Source organism: Papaver somniferum, chromosome 9 (genome assembly GCF_003573695.1).
Source record: "Papaver somniferum cultivar HN1 chromosome 9, ASM357369v1, whole genome shotgun sequence".
NCBI lineage: Eukaryota > Viridiplantae > Streptophyta > Magnoliopsida > Ranunculales > Papaveraceae > Papaver > Papaver somniferum.
This window is the reverse complement of record NC_039366.1, coordinates 183326429-183343973: the sequence shown is the minus strand read 5'-3', so window position 1 is coordinate 183343973 and position 17545 is coordinate 183326429. Positions and strand designations below refer to the sequence as shown.

Here is a 17545-nt window from a genome sequence, read left to right as displayed (position 1 = left end):
ATAAAAATCAACACAACAAAACTGGATTTTCTAGGTTTTATCGTACACTCCATTTATAATGGATTTTCATCTCTAGCCCTTCCCAGCCTAAATTACCAAGAATGGAACTTCAAGGACGCGCTTATGCCTAAGCTGCAAAGCATCTGACGGTGCTTAATTATTGGTCGGCACTCGGCTCCTATTTCGAGTACAACATAAAATTGTTTCACATTGTAGTAGTATCAAAATTAGCAGCAATCTAACAAGCAATCAGTCATTTTTTTGACTTTTCACACCAAACCAGCCAAAAGAGCCATGTCATATCCCCTTCGACAATGTTAGAGGCATACCGTTAGATCCAATAGAATTACTAAAACATCAGACGAAAATTAGGAATTTTGATTTGACAAAAATGAAAGCTTGTATTAACAGAGAGACCGAAACTGATCCAGTACTACATACTACAAAAAGGAAAGTTACTACTAAAAGGACAACAAAAGATGAAGAATACAAACTACAAAGAGATTGAAACTCTTTTCAAGTCTTAACTAGTACTACTGCTAGATTACTCCAAAAGATTCAAGAGTAGGGAAACTCTGAGATTGAAAGTCGAAATCGAACCCTAAACCTAGACTGCTTTCCATCATTCTCATCTGAGATTGATTCTGGGACCCACCGGTTACCAGATGAGAAATCAAATTAGAATCATCATCATCATCATCAATTTGAAAAGCTTGTTGTTGCTGTTGCTGTTGCTGTTGTGTACGTTGACGTTGTTGGTTCAGCAAAAATGTTGATGTATCAAGAGTTGGCAAAGAGTAACTATTTAACAAGTCACTGTTACCATTACCGGCACCAAATCGTTTAGGCTCAGGTTTAATAACCGGCGCGTATAGATTAGCATGAAGAAAATTACCATTAGGAATACCAGTAAATTGTTGAACCTGTTCTCTGAAATTAGTAGGATCAGTGGTGATAAAAGTAACCGGTGATCTTTTAGTTGCTCTAGATTTTCTTTTACTGATCTTACCATTTGAAATTGCTAGATTATTTCTTCTCTTCGAAGTTGTTTCTGGATCTGAACCTGAGATTGCAGGTGAGAATTGAGTGAATTGATTGAATGAGTTGTTGTTTGAATCATTAGTAGTGGTTATTAAGGTCTCAGAATTAGTATCTCTGGAGAGTGATTGCTGAAGAGCTTTAGTTAATGCTTCTGTTTCAGCATCTAAAGTCCATGAATCTGTTAATGAAGTAGGGTTGAATGACCATGGTTGTAGACCCGCCATGTCTGAGTACGCCATTTCTGAATTCTTCTGTTTCTTGGAAAGAGAATGTGAAAATTGAATGAGAAAAAACAGAGGGAGAATGAATTAAGCCATTATCTTAATCTGATCAAGATGATTGGATAGTTCAGGTGAGGAAATGATAAAAGGTGGATTGAATTCAATGAACAGAAATGAAAAACCCTAGAAATTTGAAGAAATTGGGAAAGAACAGAGGCTTGAGGATAAAGAAAGATGAAGTTGCTAATGAAGGGGGAGAAGCCAAAGAGCTATAAATAAAGCGGTGGAGAAACCGCGTTGTTCGCGACACGTGTAATTTTATACTGTACGGCTTTAAAAAAACAAACTAGGGTTAAGTCAAGTTTGACTATACACTGTAGTTTACTTTATAAACTTCTTCTAGAGGGAGTGTGTGATGATTACAGTAGTGTTTAGTGAGGGGTTTGGTTAGGTTTAAGCGGAGTGAGAGAAAGAGGGAGGGGAATTATTTAACTTTGATGGGTAGTCAAAGGCCGTGTCTTAGGTTAGTCATCGCAACGCGTAAAACTCTGCCTTCCTGTCCGGCCGATACTATGTATGTTGTCGCTTTTTCACTCTTCTTACCTATTTTATCCATTCCTCTGCTACTCGTATTAGTGTGCATCACGGCTGGACATCGTTTCCTACTTTTAAAATACTCCCTTCCTTGTTTTTAGACCCGTTTCTATAAATAAATATTTCAAAAAAATAGATAAGTTTTCTAATTGGAAAAGTCAAATATTACTTTAATTTTTTATGATCACTTTTCTTTTAACTTCTTTTGATGATAAGTGTTACGTGGACCATTTCACTTATTTTTTTGTGTGAAAAGTGTCATGGGGACCATTTCACTTCACTTCTTTTATTGGCAAGTGTCTAGAGGACCACTTTTAATAATTAGTTCTCTTAATTTCCTTAATTTTCTCAAAAAAAGAAACTGACCTATTAAAAAGTAACGGAGGGAGTACGAATAAAGCCTTCGTTTCCGAGTTTAGGATCTAATACCTTTGAAATTGAAAGTGAACCGAGCTCTGCATCCTTTTGTCATTTTATCAATTTTGAGTTCACCATGAAGCGAATGTATGAGAACCGGATGAGCAAACTCTCAAATTTGAGGGTTTGTGCTAGGAGACTCATAATATTTGCGCGATAAATGGTTCATCGTGAGACTAATATTGTTTCACTAAGCGGAGATTTTGATTCACTCAACGGTCAGATTCAATAGCTCTTTTTAAATTTTAATTACTTATCGTTTTATACAATTTAAATTAATCACCATTAAAATTTCTTGCAGAATTGGTATCAAATTCGCAAGAAAGATTACTTCAAGCTTCCGGTGAAGTTCATGATCCATAATGTTTAGTGGACGAGGATGAATCTATTTGTAGAAATTATGTATATTTCACAACAGTCGTTGTCAATGGTGCACACTAACAAGCTAGCTACAACCTTTTCGTATGAAAAACATTTAGAAATTCAGTGAATAAACTAGGAACCTCAATCATCTTGACAGAGATGGAATGTCTCGCCGTTTTCATTATACCCACAAAGAAGTTGGTGAATAAGTATTTACGATCATGCAAATGAATTGATGCAAAAGAAGAGGTGAAACTGATGTATTAAGAACAATTCGATTTCTTTTTGAAATTAAAAAGAATATGTTATGTTGTTATTATCTTTAAATATTATTTATTATTCCTAAATTCGAGGAATGCAAAGAGAAACAACAGAGATCGCACAAAAATGATTTTCGATACGAAAGTTGTTTCAACATTATGAGGGAGCTGATACGATTTAACCCATACTTGTTACGTGGGGGTAATTAAGTACCATCCAGGTCTCCACATTCCCTATTTTACAATCTCACCCCAAGAGAAAGAAAATCAAAACCAGAATCGTTCAAATTTATATCTCAAAGTTACAAACATTTAAGAAAAGAAATGAAAAGGCAGGGGTCAAAAGAACTCAAAGGTAACGATATAAGAAGCCTAAGATGGTTCTTCATCAACATAGGTAACATGGTCGAATACGAGTGTCAGACATAACAAGCTAAAATAACACAATTTGGTTTTGTGGTAAGACAGCTTCGGAAAATTCGTGTTTCGCATAATAAACATCAACAATAATAAAATTCCTTTCATGAACACTTCAGCGCAATGAATTACCAACGACATGTTATGGAAAAGGGAATATGATAAGGTACTGAAATAATGAATAATAAGGAAGATGCCCCTGGAGAACATGCTTGCAACATTGATTGAATGTTTTTATTTCAAAGTAGTTGCTTTTTAAATGTTATATAGCTATTTTAAATTAATTTAAATTAAATGTAGTAGTTTGTTGTATATGAGTCCAAATTTATATACCTCTCTAAAATCGGGGTGCACCTTTCTCCCCCCCCCCCCCTATTAGAGGAATTGGTTGGTCCGAAACCAGTTTGGTTGTACTTTCTCATACTTTTCATTTAAAGTTTTCACGCTATACAGGAAAACGGTTTTTCAAAATAAATAAATAATTGATTCTCGTTTTGTTTTCAAAATAATTATCAGAAAAAATTGGTATACATCCAAAAGAAAAATCTACTCTGAGTTGTTTCGGATTTCTTTTTTAAAGATATGTTGGGTTTTCTTTTTACTTTTGGAAATAAAGACTTTATATCTATGGCATTTCTTAATTTACAAGAAATTTAACCGCTTGGGTATTCAATGATCATCAAAGTACAATCGTAGTTTGATATGCGGATGAAAGAAACATCAGTACCAAAAATCATCGAAGATCCATAATTTATAACGTCGGGTTCTTGATTGTGGCACCATTTAATAAAACGTTTCCTCTATTTCTTTTATCCACCATCAAATGTTATTCTGTTTGTTAACGATTTTTGACATCTTTGGTGACAATCAGTAAACTTCACGACTTCAATTTTGTTTTAAACAAACATAATGCCTTAAGAATCGATTAAACGGTTTGTTATTTTGATGAACAATAATAGTTTATGGAAAAACCATGATTCTTGATTGAAAATGCTTTTAACATGGATGGTGATTTTGTTGAGAGGAAAAAAAGATTTGTTGAGAAAAGTAGAAGAATGATAAAATTACTCTATTTTTAATATAATATTAAAAAAAATGAAAAATAAAAACCATTGATGTGTGATTTTAGCCAATAAGAAGGGTTGTAATATGCATCCCAATTTTTGAGCGGTGCGTAAATTTGGACTCGTTGTATTTAGGTTCAATTAAATGTAATAGTTGGTTTTAAGTTAGTTTGAACTTAATGTAATAGTTTGTTTTAAGTTAGTTTGAACTTAATGTAATAGTTTGTTTAAGTACGTAAATTTGTAAGTTATGCAAAATTTCGATAGTAGTTTGTTTTAATTTAGACCTGAATCTAAACGGTCTTTAGTTTTATTAAATCTTCTATCGAATTAAATAAACTAATTAGAATGGTTAAAGCAAAAACAAAACAACATTTGAAATACTAAAAATCATAGTAAACTTCAATTGGTCGCGCATTGAGCGGCACCTTTGGCTCCTTTTAGCTAAAAAATGCACAACCAGATCCGCTACTAAATGATGTTGGAGACCCTGATTTTATCTTATGTTAGTAGAAAGTCTATACTTTCTTGCAAGACGGCCACCAAACACTTCAACATCGTCTTTCAAAATTTTATTTTGGATAACTAGTCCAGGTGATATCACATTGGGTTTCCTAGATTACAATATTATGCTAATTATGCTAGTGAGTATAATTGTGTTAGTTTCTTGAAGATCATAAAATCGACATGGCTCACAAACAATGGCGAACTGTATTTTCGAAATTCCAAATACTCGTTCAACATCATTCCTCAACGACATTCGTTACGTGTTAAAATAGTTCTTATTCTTTTAATTGGGATCCTGACCATTTTGACAGTAGGCTTGGACTGAAGTTGTCCAGTGGATAGATATCTTCCGCCAGATAATACATGTGAGTGTATATAACCGCTGATTTGGGGAAATTACAATTAGAAGTGGCTCTTGCTTTTGATATTCAAACATTGGTGATTTATGCAATGCATTTATGTCATTTTGTGGACCCGGAAGTCCAGAAAAACATGTCAAATCCAACAATCATAAGTAGGTGAAGCTTCTAAAAGTACTATTATTTTTGGGTAATGACCGTTATAATACTTATAATACTGACCAGGTCAATTCTACACGACTTCCCTGCTACAACCAAAGCATAAAATACCCTGAAAAATCATTTTTGTGTTTCCCTTAAGAATTCTATCAAAATGTATCTGAGTAGGTGTCGTCGCCAATATGGAATAAAATGGTTGACTACTGTTTCATAAAACATTAAGAGATATATGAATGCAATTGTTTTCCCCATACATATATACTTATCAATGGACCCAGTTGGTATCCCGTAACATAATATTTGTAAGGCTGAACTGATTTTTTGTTCGAGACTAATTTTTCGTATATTTCGTTCATCATACTGATAGAAATAGAATTTGTACCTGGCAAAGCTCGGGAATAATGCTCACATGCGGAATCGACACTTAAAATCTTCACTAGAATACACATATCCAGGAACAAAATAATCATATATCAGCTTCTCGTGGTAGTGTCAACCTCGCCACGTCCATACTATTTAAAAAAATTCTTTTGATATTATCAGATACACAATATTATCAACTTGTTTTGGTTAGATCTAGATATTATCGCCAAAATTAATTGCAACATAGTGTTTCAACGTGAAAGGTACCATGTACATAACCAAGTTTTTTGTTTTTGATAGGAATATGAACCTGTGTAGTACTTTTAACTATCAAAAATGCGGAAAAGTAAAAAGAAGACACACACACAAGAATTTGTTAATGAGGAAACCGGAATAGAAGAAAAACCTTGAGACCCCGTCCAAATTTGAACATCAAACTGTATTATGCCGCTACAGACACTAGCATACTATCAGACTTGGACTGGAATGTAGTTGAGACGGAATCCATCCTCTAAGTGATTCAGTTACAGTCGCGCTCCTTACGTCCCTTGAACCTCGTGAGGATCTACACAATTTATTTCCTTAGCTGACGTACTTTACAGCCTAAGAGTTGCTTCAACCTAAGTGAAGACTTTTGATACCAATCTTCCTCTAACAGATAAGCCTATTTTATTTCCCTTTAGATCAAATATCAAGGCTTGGAAATATGTTTGCAATAGACAAAGCTAGCAAACTTCACAATCTGGAACATTACACTCAGTTGGTTGAGAATCTTGGATCTTTGACCACCTCTGAAGAATAAACTTGAACTAATCAATTAACAAAAGTTTTCAGATATCTATCTCGAGGAATCACAAAGTTTGAGATGAAGAGAACTTTGCGTTTTCTATATATCTTGCCTAAAAGAGACTACGAAAAACCTTGATAAAATAAGCAAGATCAGGATACACGAACTATGAAAATAAAAGATAGTCAGACCTGGCTTCATGAATCCCCAAAGCAAAGTCTTTTAGTCGTAGACCTAATTATGTTTCTTAAAGGAAACCTAGGTCAGTAGAGGACGACTCTAGCTATTAACTAGGACACAGAAGTGTCAGGGATCGAATTTCCCAGTTGAAAGAGCATCTCTATTTATAGATGTTCAAGACTAAGGGTTGCTTTGAATTCAAGCTAGGATAACTTGAGATTCAAGCAAACACTTTCTCTGTTTTGATGAAACTCTAATTAGGGTTTCAAGTACGCACGTGAGAATTAGTCATGAAATCACATAGAAGAATACACACAGTGGCCGGGTTACAGAACCGTGTATAATGACCGTTTTTTGACAAATATGCCTTATGAACTACAAGCAATTTGATGTTCATTTAAACACTTAAGAATTTAATCATGAGGCACATACACAAGTGTTTTAGGGATCAATGATGTCTTAGAGATGTTTATGAGTGTCGTAGCAATGGTAAACATATTTGAAAAAAATAAGTCTTTAAGCATCTGCTAAAATTTTACTAGGACCATTGGTGAAACGGTTCGTGAACTGTAAGGCATAGGTCACGAGTCAGGGTGCAACGGTTCGTGAACCGGGTTTGCCAACCCTTCTCGGCTCGAGAATTCAGATGGACATGGTTCGTGAATCGGGTTCGCCAAGTGTTAGCCTTTAAAACCAATATAAAATTTCAGATCATCACAGTTCGTGAATTGTCCCGTTCTGAACTTACGGTTTGCGAACTGGTTCGCCAACCTTCCTGTATTTCAGAAACTCATATATCTATGAATTGCGATATGGTTCGACAACCTAGCCTGAAATATCAAAAGTTCTGAATTTTTCTCTTTTGATGTTTGAAACATCCCCAAATGATAAAATCATTGCTTGGGAAATTTTCAATTGATCCACAAATTAATTCTTAAAAAATAAATTGTTTCGTACTAATATTATTAAGGACCTTTAAACATCCAATGCTTGAATCATATTTCGAGATGTTTGACAAGACCAGCTTGACTCGAAATTTCTTCTTTGCAATAAGTCTACTAGAAGTCATACGACATAGTCTCAAATAGATAGAATGGTAAGATAGTGAGTAAAATAAAATAGTTCAGTCTTCACATACCTTGTTGATGAAGTTCTCCAAATGTCTTCGTCGATCTTCAGTCTTCGAGGGTGATGCATGATACTTAACTACCAAATTTTAAACCTAGTCCAAGACTTGACTCCGTAGACTAGAAATCAAGATATATATAGTTTGTTCAACTAGAAATCAAGATATAGCTTGAGATATCAAAACTTGTGCGTTCAACCTAACAATGCTCTAACACAGCGTCTTCAAGCCACATCCGACTCTTCATTCAATTGTCACAGAATATCCAAACACTTTTCTTTCTCTTCCTCCTATAAATCCAGAACTTTTGTCGCTGGCGACTAATGATACGCCGCTCAGTTAGTTTTACCATAGTAAGGATTTTGATTTGTTCATTCGTCGGGCTTAACAATTAGCTGTGAGATTTTCCAAGACCCGTAGAAAGTTCTATTTCAGTTATACATTCATAAAACCAAAATAAGAATAATTATATAGGAGCAGTTGATGTATCCACGAAAAATAACAATTGCCAACGATTCTTCTAACAATTGCCAGCCGATTGCTCTTGCAAAGTTATATTGCATAATAAAGTGAGTATCATCTTCAACAGATGAACATCCCATATGACAAGAATTGTTTGTATGTCCAAAAACAATAGAAATTCTAAATTTTAAAGTATTTGTCAGACATTTCCAAAGAAACTGTTGAATTCTTGGAAGAAATAGGAACTTTCTTGTTATCTCTAAATCTTTTGTATTCTTTCATCAGCTACCTTAAATCTTTATTTATCATCATATAATTCCCTATATGCAAATTTAACAAAAAATTCTCCATTCTTTTCCAAACTCCAAACCATCCCGTCTTGATGATTTTTGTGAATTTACATGTTGCGGATTAAATTATGATCTTGAGTGGAAAAAGAAAAAAACTAAAGAGTGATATACTTGACATAACATTTATTTACATATGAAACACAATACAAGAGCTAGGGCAAGTGAAACACTAATACCAGATTAAATTAAACTAGGTCAGAGTTGATAGTCAACATCACACATAAAATAGTTTGAGAGAGAAAATTAGAATAGATTTTGTGGTCAACTAAGTCGGATCAACGCATTAGCATCTTCGTCATACCGATCATTGTCGAGAGTGGGCCCACTCAGTTCTTTTGAATCTCGTCAACCTTCGCGATATCAAGGCCCACAAACTTATCTGATCATTTCTCGACTGTCACATGCGTCCCTCCTTATTAACCTACCTAAATTTACTTAGGTTTGGAGGACATGAATTACTAACCCCAAATATCTTACGCAAACACTACAAGGAATGCTGAAAAAGGCCATGACAAATTTTCAGACAGCTTAGGGTAAAATATGTTAGTTGTAGAAAAGATTAGAATCAATCAACGGAGATTTTCTTTCTAATATAGCGACGACTAAGGTCTATAGAAGATGAAAAAGGCGTCGGAGTCATATTACTGAGTGATAGATTGAGGTCCTTTTCATTCTTCTATAGTAAAAAGTGCAAGTAAAATAGTTGTGGGGGAGATAAAGTGATATTATAAAGTAAACAAAGCAAAAGTTGCCCCTCGCTGGCAACCCGATTGAGGCGACGCCAGCATGACATATGTAGTGCGTAATCATACCCATTGGGCCATTGAACACTCGATGGAGCCATTCCTCTACGTTCCAGTGTTCCCCTGATTTGACTTACGGATTCATACTCAATAAATGCTCCCCCTCACTGTTGATGACGGATTTTAAACAACAACACGGAAGGAGACTTGTCATTGCACATACCAAAATCCTGTTTCTGGTCATCTCCGCTTGCTGTTCCATTGACTATAGTACAGTACTCTCCAAGTTCAATTCAAACTTTTAACACAATAAACGTTTAAACTTCAAAGACAGTAACGTAACAAGAAGAATCTCCAAGTCCAAACGTTTAATAACACGATTGGATACCAGAAGCTTAACTGTTTTTGCTTCTTTAGAAGCATAAGTCATTTCAGAAGTCAGAAATAAAGATATTTTACTTACAAAAGGTTAGCTTTTTTGTTGCTAAGAGTCTTTTTTCTTTTTCTTTTTGACTTCTACTTTTTGTGTACATCCAAATAATAAACTATTGAAATGTAGATTGAAAGGAGCATGAATTATATGTGCTGATACCGGTTCATATAGGACAAAAAAAATCCTGGTGATCCTGATCATTAGATCGATGGACTAGTATCACCCCTAATAGAGCTGGTATCAGCCCATATAAATCATGCAAATGAGCTATTAAACTTCAAAGCAATAAGTAATCCGAAGAATGAATTCATTTTCGATGGGTTGCCCATAAAAATCAAACGGAAAGAAAACAGAGCACATTGGCAGTGTAGTTTCTATCAGACACCAGTACGGAACATGAATAATAATAAGTTGGGTACATTACATTTATTGGCGCTGCACACCAAAAAGACGGCAACCAAAAATACACAAGAGACAGCATGACAAATTGACAAGTGTGTTTTATTATCTCATCTCCATCCCAGTCCCTCTACCACCCTATTTTGGTTTCTTGTTTCATCTCCTCAACAGCCAACCCCTCTCTATTTTCTTCTTCGCCTCTACAGTCTTTCTTTCTTATCCTGCGTCACAGCCCAAAGTTGTTGGATTTGCGAATATGCACCCGTGACGTGTCAAAATACTTTCACCCAACTTGTATTTTTCTCTAATTAAGAAAGAATTAGACAAGGAAATTTCAAAAGGGGGAGATAGAACTGTTAAGATAAAAAAGTGAAAGTGGAAATCTTAAATCTGTGTGTAAATGATTCTAAAAAAAAAGGGGGATGAAGATGGAGAGGATATCTTCTTATCTTGTGATTTACGTAAACAAAAGTAACCCTACGATGGGGAACACACTAATGAAAAAGTGAAACCCCCTATAGAAAGTATATAATGGGATCGAGAGAAAGGGAAAGAAAAAGAGAAAGGGAGAAAACAGAGTATAGGGTGAATGATCTTGAATCATGATAAGCTGATAACTCTAGTGATCGAGCAGCTTAAAGGAAAAGTCATGAACGTGCAAACCGGAAATGATATGAAAATAAAGGGGTTGTGGCACTGGATGTGTATTCACGTGCAATTATTTACAAGTAAAAAGTAAAGGCGACAATCAAAAACTCTTAACTGCACGAGGGAACCAGCAATTAGCAGGCCGCAGTACGGCTTTAGTGATTTCCAAACTAATAAGTCTGAAATGAGGAGCGAACTTGGGTAACAAAGAAAAAATAAAGGTAATAATCTGCCATTGTGGACTATGTATATTGCAATTGCACGTGCATGTTTGTCTGGTTTTAGAGACACCGAAAAAGAGCACACCGGAAATTGAAATGGAGATAGAGAGCGGGAAAACAGATGAGCCAGCTCCTTTTGTCAACCTTGTGTGACTAAAAAACCGTCAAAGAGTCCCCGAACGAGCCAGCTCCTTTGGAACCGAACTTTAAAAAGAAGAAAAACCAACTGAAATACTTGACGTGTAGAGCATCCCACAATGCCCAAACATGACTGCTTTGTACCCCAGGTCTGAGAGCAGGCATATTTGGCAATTGGTGGAGTTTATTACTTTAGAAAAAGGAATATGACTGCTTTGTACCCCAGGCCTGAGAGCAGGCATATTTGGCAGTTGGTGGAGTTTTTCACTTTCAAAACAGGATAATTAAGTAATCTTGAATACAAGGAGTAACTTGATCTTTTCTCTAACACTGGCTATCTCTACTCTCTAGCACTGGCCATCTCTTATCTAACCGCCCTGGATTGATATAACCGGGTGGTATCCAAATTGATTTTGGGTACTAACCCATACCAGGAGTCAGAACACGAGTGTTAAGGTAGACAGTTTCATATGATGGCCCAACTGAACTTGGGCCATTCAGTTTGACGGTGACATACTATAGTGACACTCCATTCTGGTTCAAGTTCTTAAACAACTAATGGAGATGAATTTATGTTGTATAAGAAAGATGCTATAAGAAATGGTGGTATTTATACATCGCTAAGAATCAATAACATGCTACCTACCGTGATCCATATGGACATCTAATATACGAGGTGATGATTCAAACCGTGCACTTCAAATCGTGTAAACTACATTATTCATTTTTATATCTGCAACATGAAGATTTTGTTTACAAGAACGAACCCTAGTAAGAAAAAAGCCAGGGTGCCCATCTTCTATGTTTACATTAACCACCTGATCAAATGCCCGTTTGGAAACGAAAATCTTTCTTGCCACGCAATGCCAAGATAGACAGCATATAACAGCAGTACTACCAGATGAGGCTTTAGAGTGGAATAGTTGATGAATAATCCAGCAGCATTTACTAGTTGCGGTCAAGAATCTTTAATTGGGGATCAGAAATAACTCACTTATCTCGCATATTACTGAGATTGTATTGTCCGCAAAAGCTCCATTAAATTGGCCAGGATATGTCGTGGTCCCAAACTCTCGACGCCTATAAAATTTAATATCTGCTCTAAATCCTGAAGAGAAGAAAAAATGGTTAACCCATAGCAAGAGCTAGGGATCTACTAGAATGGATCCGGGAACCAGCAGAGTGGATTCCAATACTGTATATCTAAAAGTAAATAAAAATACAAAGAAAGAAAAACACACCTTATTCAACAAGAATATGGCATAAGCTGCTCTGGTGGTGTCTTGTCCTTCTAGAAAAAGAGGAAACTCGGTAGGTTTTGAATTAGAAAGTAAGGCAGAGCCTGACGTTGAAGTAGATGTCAACAGCTCAACTGAAGGGGCGTAATCATGAATGTATGAATGTGAACCTCCAAGACGCAAAGGGTATCGCAGAGGAACCTCTAAATAAGAAGCTATAAGCGAAACAACCTAGAGAAATCAAGCAAGAATGGGTAAGAGGACAACGTAAAATGCACAGCCACTCCAATGAATGAAAATGAAATGAAAAGATTGTCAACATAAAGATAGATTCTGATGTCAGTTGAACAAAAAAATTTTGATATAATATCAACCAGATATAATTTATAACATTATATGATAATTTGAGATGATATGTAATTAGCTTACATGTGCAACATATCCTAGTGCAGTAGCAGACTTCTGAACTTCCTTCTTATCGACGAAAAAGCTCGTCTTCTTTAAAGATAGTCCACTCACTGCCAGACCTGAAATGGTCAAAGTCCGTGGCTTAAAAGATTTAGAGCCAACAGGATTCCCTGCAAAAATTTATTACTTTTTAATAGCCATGACCAGTAGAGAGGTAACATAGCATTTACAAACGTACTTAAATGGTGGAAAGATTTCTACTCAACCATGTACAACTTTGCTAGTAACAAGAAGTTTTAACACCAGTTTGATATAATCTTATGACCAGCTTCGAAGATGATATATACGTATACATAAAGATTAGCCAACTTTTACCTTTTGGCTAGATAAGTTTAGCACGTTTATGGTGTTCACTGGAGAGCCCAGATACATAATCTCCAGGACATACAATTCTACTATTTGCATGGAATAACCAGGATAAAATGATAACTACCTGTTGAACAATTTATAATCCGCAAGTCCAAAACGTTGAAAGCTAAAATACGCTTATTAGGTTATCGATTCAGACACTAGGTCTTGGTTTTGTATGACGAAAGAACTATAAAGGTCAAAATGATGAGTGGAGAGAAAAGATGTGTTTCTCCGTTTTAATAACCAGACTTCAAGATTTGAAAGATATTTAAGGACATGACCAAAAAAAAAAGTGCTACAGTCAAAAAGACACTTTTTTCTATTATTTGTTCAAATATTACAGCGAAAGATACCTCAGTTATTCATAGAGGAAAGCACTTTCATGTCATTTCCTATTTGACTACTAATAGGTACTAGTGGTATATTACCTATTTGACTACTCGTAGAAGATGAATCGAGCTTTTCCCCGTTGGTCAATGCAGCTGAGGCTTTTATTGGATATAGAAATGAAACTTGTGCAACCATATATTGTTGTCTCATCTGCAGCATCTTCTGCAGTTTTTTTAAACGGACATGACCCCTCTCTCCAGACAGTAATCTATATGCTTCCTGCAGTTAAAACACTATGAGTGAGCTTACCGAAATACATTAAAACTATCTTGACTGAATGAATGCCTAATCTATTTCTTAAAACTAAAAACTTCTGACAAAAATGTTAGGTTTTATCCTAAGAAAGACTAATCATCACATAAAATATGATGAACTTATACCGTCAAAGACCTCTCTACTTTAGGAAAAACAATGCATGCGTACAACATTAGAGCTAGTTAGTTGTGCTATTTACCCAAATTGGAAAACAAAATATTACCAGAGAATCCTAGAGTCCAAAATCCTAATCTCACAGATATCATTTATCTATAATGACTCTGCTTCGTTTCCGGGGGATATAATTCTATTCCTATAAGATACTTTAATTTGTTACGGAGCAAGTGTTCGTATTAATTTTTTGCATGACCTTCAAAATATAAGGGTTGCAAAAATCTCACCACTTTTAGAAATACAAAATTTCACCAACCTTTCACCTCTATAATGGAATGGTGTTCAAGGCGCAAATTCCTAACCAAAGCTTCAACAGATATTAACAGATACAGCGAACCGTTATAAATGACAGTTATGACATGAATATTGAATAAAAATGTCCATCATTTTAGGCTTTCTTTTTCAGTATTACTTGACAGCCTTAGGAAACTCTTGCTGAATTCAGTATAATTGCAAAGACTGTATCATCCCCATGAAAAAAAAACCATCTGAAAAGATAGAAAAGTTGAAGCTAAATACCTGCAACTGATTGCTAGATACAGAAAGACCTCTCCCAGCAACCAGTAATGATTTAATTGAAACAATAAGATGCTCTTTTTGACTTCTCACATCCTCAGCTATAACATTTGACCTAGTTAATGAATTTCCCATCACCAATCTTTTTGCCTCTAATTTTTGTTTCATCACTTCTAACTCATTCGACCTATTTAATTGTTCAGCCCTAACCTGATCACCATAACCAGCGAATAATCAACATAAAGACAAAACCCTAATTTGGATCTATTAATTAAACTATTGAAACAATTAGTACCTACCTGAATGAGTGATTCAAGCTTTTGCTGAAGCAAATCCTTCTTTTCTTTAGATTTTTTTAAAGCAGAAGAAAGACTCCATAATCTAGCTAGTTCTTGTTCGAAATCTCCCCATTCTATTACTTTGACGTCTCCATTTGAAGATACTAATACTTTCTTTTCTGATTCCATTGATCAATTTAAACTTCAGCAATGTAAGGTAATCAATCAAAGACCTCATCGTCTCTCTGAATCATAAATATTTAGGGTTTCTTGATCATCGGAATCGAAATTTTCTTTAAGAAAATGAATACTTTTGCAGAGGAATAGGGAAGAAGAATGGCAGGTCCCAACTTCCAGCAGAGGGGTATTGATGTGATTAGAATGAAAAGATTTGTTTCGGATCGTTTTGAAAACGCGGATGCTTTGGTTTTACCGTTTTATAGTTTCTCAAAGTTCATATATTTAGGGTTTTTTTTAGATTAACCCCTGTACCACTGTGTTCGTTATGAATAGCACCTCCTCCCCCTCTGGACTAACTTTTCTGTCAGAAAAACCGTCAATGCCAGTTTGCAACTCCTATGTGAGTGTTAGCGCATGATAATCAGATGAAGCTTAATCACAACCCTGCTTGCGCTCCATTCACATATCACATATATGTGGTATATCAAAAAAAATTTAATAGGAAAAGAAGATACATTGAGCACTTAGCATAAATAGAAGAAGCTTAATCAAAACCCTGCTTACGCCCATTCCCATATACATGGTATATCAAGTTTTTTTTTAATACGAGTAGGGTTTTTTTATTAGGAAAAGAAGATACATTAAGCACTTAAGTATTTCGTGAGATCTCCAAACTCGTGAATGGAGACTCGATCCCCTGACCTCCTACTTGAGAGTCAGACTCCTGGCCAACCGGGCTAACCCCTGATGGTTACATGGTATATTAAGTGATTTGTCACTTTTGCACTCATTATGGGTATGGTAAAGCGGCAAACATAAATGGCAAATATACCGCTTAGGCATATGTGATAGATTCCCTAGCGAGCAAGATAGAGAGTTCATCACCAGATAGTCTTAACAACGCTCAAGAAAGCCTTGTAATACAAAGAAGAATGTGCACAAACACAATTGTTGTTTTTAAACCTTGGACAAAGTTAGCCCACAAAAATAGCCTATATTAGACTTGTGAACAATCACGCAATATTTGGAGTTGAATTACTCTTAAAGAAAAAATCAGTTAGTGAATTGGCAAAAATAGTTTGTGAACAAATTTGTCATCTCGGAGTTCATGAACTTTTAAGATTTACAAATCAGTTCATGTACTTGAATTACAAAAGTCTACATAGAACTATTAAAATTAAACCAGTTCGCGAACTACACAAATCAGTTTATGTACCAGTGATACTAAAAGTATCCATTAGTGTCTCGAAATCGACCAGTTCGTGTACGCGGGTTAATTAGATTTATTCATAAGTATATTCAGTAAATCCATGTATTGACCAAATCAGTTCGTGAACCTCGGTATAATTTAACATCTCTTTTTTAAACATCCATCGTTTGAATTTATATTTTGAGAATTATGAAGTACTAGCTTGAACTCAAAATATTCTCCTTACAATTTAACATATACAGAGGTCATCGACTTTATTCGTTCCTCTTAACCTGTATACTTAAGAGTTTAAACAAAAATCAAGTTCGGTAAACATGAACCATCCTCAAGGTATATGGATCATTAGCCGCATTGGTTTATATATTATAAGCACTTCATATTTGATCTATTTTCTCTTAACTAATGGTGATCAATGATGTACCGGTGATCTGTATGATTATCATGTCTTGAGATTTCTACCGAAAACCTAAGTTTAAATATCAACACTATGATTGGATATATTATCTAGCGCATGTTATCCTTAGTTTATCATGTAAAAAACCCCCATGGATCATGTTCTCTTCTCTAACTAAGGACTCAAACAGGTGATGAGAGCCAAATATTGTATATATTTATCCCTTTTTGTTGGCATTTAACTCATCTTTTGTGCAGTAATTCTACATTTTATCCCATATTCTGTATTTTCATTGTTTTCAAGAATAAATATTTTTCTTACTTAATCTTGCATTTTTAGGTAATAAATAAAGTCTGGATGACTTGCGGAGCGGAAAAGAGCTGAAGAGTGGTGAAAAGCCGGAAGAAATTACGCAAGGAAGCCGCGAAGAATGGTGCGCACAAGACCAAAATGCTAGAAGTGGGATCAAACAGGAAGAATTGTGCTTAAAGAAGATATGGGCTTGGCATACCCAAGGCCCAAAACCCTTACCCAAACCCATTTTCTATATCCATACCCGCCTCCATTCTCAGCCGTTAGATGGGATTACATCGAAATCCAATGGTCTCTTCAGTAGAGTGGATCAAAATCCGAGGTTCTTGTCAAACACCATAGTGCTTAAATTCCAAGCCTTCAGATTAGATTGCATTTGAATCCTACGGTCGCTCCTATGCATGTTCATCAAATATCGATACTTCCGCTAAACACTACAGCACCTAACCTCGATCTTCGCCGTTAACTTCGTTATATCAAGGCATCCGACGGTCGCTACCAGTCTCTTCACTTGGAGCCATCCGATC

At 35.4% G+C, this 17545-nt stretch overlaps 2 protein-coding genes across 3 annotated transcripts; both read right to left on the bottom strand.

Moving 5' to 3' along the window:
• Window positions 1–357: 357 nt before the first annotated feature.
• Window positions 358–1516, bottom strand: LOC113308081 (calmodulin-binding protein 25-like). The gene has a single exon (XM_026556550.1). The coding sequence runs from the start codon at window positions 1278–1280 to the stop codon at window positions 540–542; it is 741 nt and encodes a 246-aa protein (XP_026412335.1). The 5' UTR covers window positions 1281–1516; the 3' UTR covers window positions 358–539.
• Window positions 1517–11929: 10413 nt separating this feature from the next.
• On the bottom strand, window positions 11930–15339 carry LOC113308215 (UV radiation resistance-associated gene protein-like). Of its 2 annotated transcripts, none has more exons than XM_026556694.1 (6): window positions 14944–15339; window positions 14648–14854; window positions 13738–13918; window positions 12920–13068; window positions 12494–12721; window positions 11930–12360 (listed from the first exon to the last, which is right to left on the bottom strand). In XM_026556694.1, exons 1-6 carry the CDS (start codon window positions 15109–15111, stop codon window positions 12259–12261), a joined length of 1035 nt encoding a protein of 344 aa, XP_026412479.1. In that variant the 5' UTR covers window positions 15112–15339; the 3' UTR covers window positions 11930–12258. The 2 variants fall into 2 exon arrangements, with proteins under 2 accessions (XP_026412479.1, XP_026412480.1); XM_026556695.1 differs by having other exon boundaries at window positions 12920–13017.
• Between the last annotated feature and the right edge of the window lie 2206 nt (window positions 15340–17545).

Excerpts from the sequence above, each read along its gene's own strand:
- LOC113308081 (XM_026556550.1), bottom strand. The coding sequence starts at position 1,280 with ATGGCGTACTCAGACATGGCGGGTCTACAACCATGGTCATTCAACCCT.
- LOC113308215 (XM_026556694.1), bottom strand. The coding sequence starts at position 15,111 with ATGGAATCAGAAAAGAAAGTATTAGTATCTTCAAATGGAGACGTCAAA. Across the intron at positions 13,919-14,647 it reads TATCTAGCAATCAGTTGCAG|GAAGCATATAGATTACTGTC; the intron begins GTATTTAGCTTC and ends TTTTAACTGCAG. Across the intron at positions 12,361-12,493 it reads CCATATTCTTGTTGAATAAG|GATTTAGAGCAGATATTAAA; the intron begins GTGTGTTTTTCT and ends TCTTCTCTTCAG.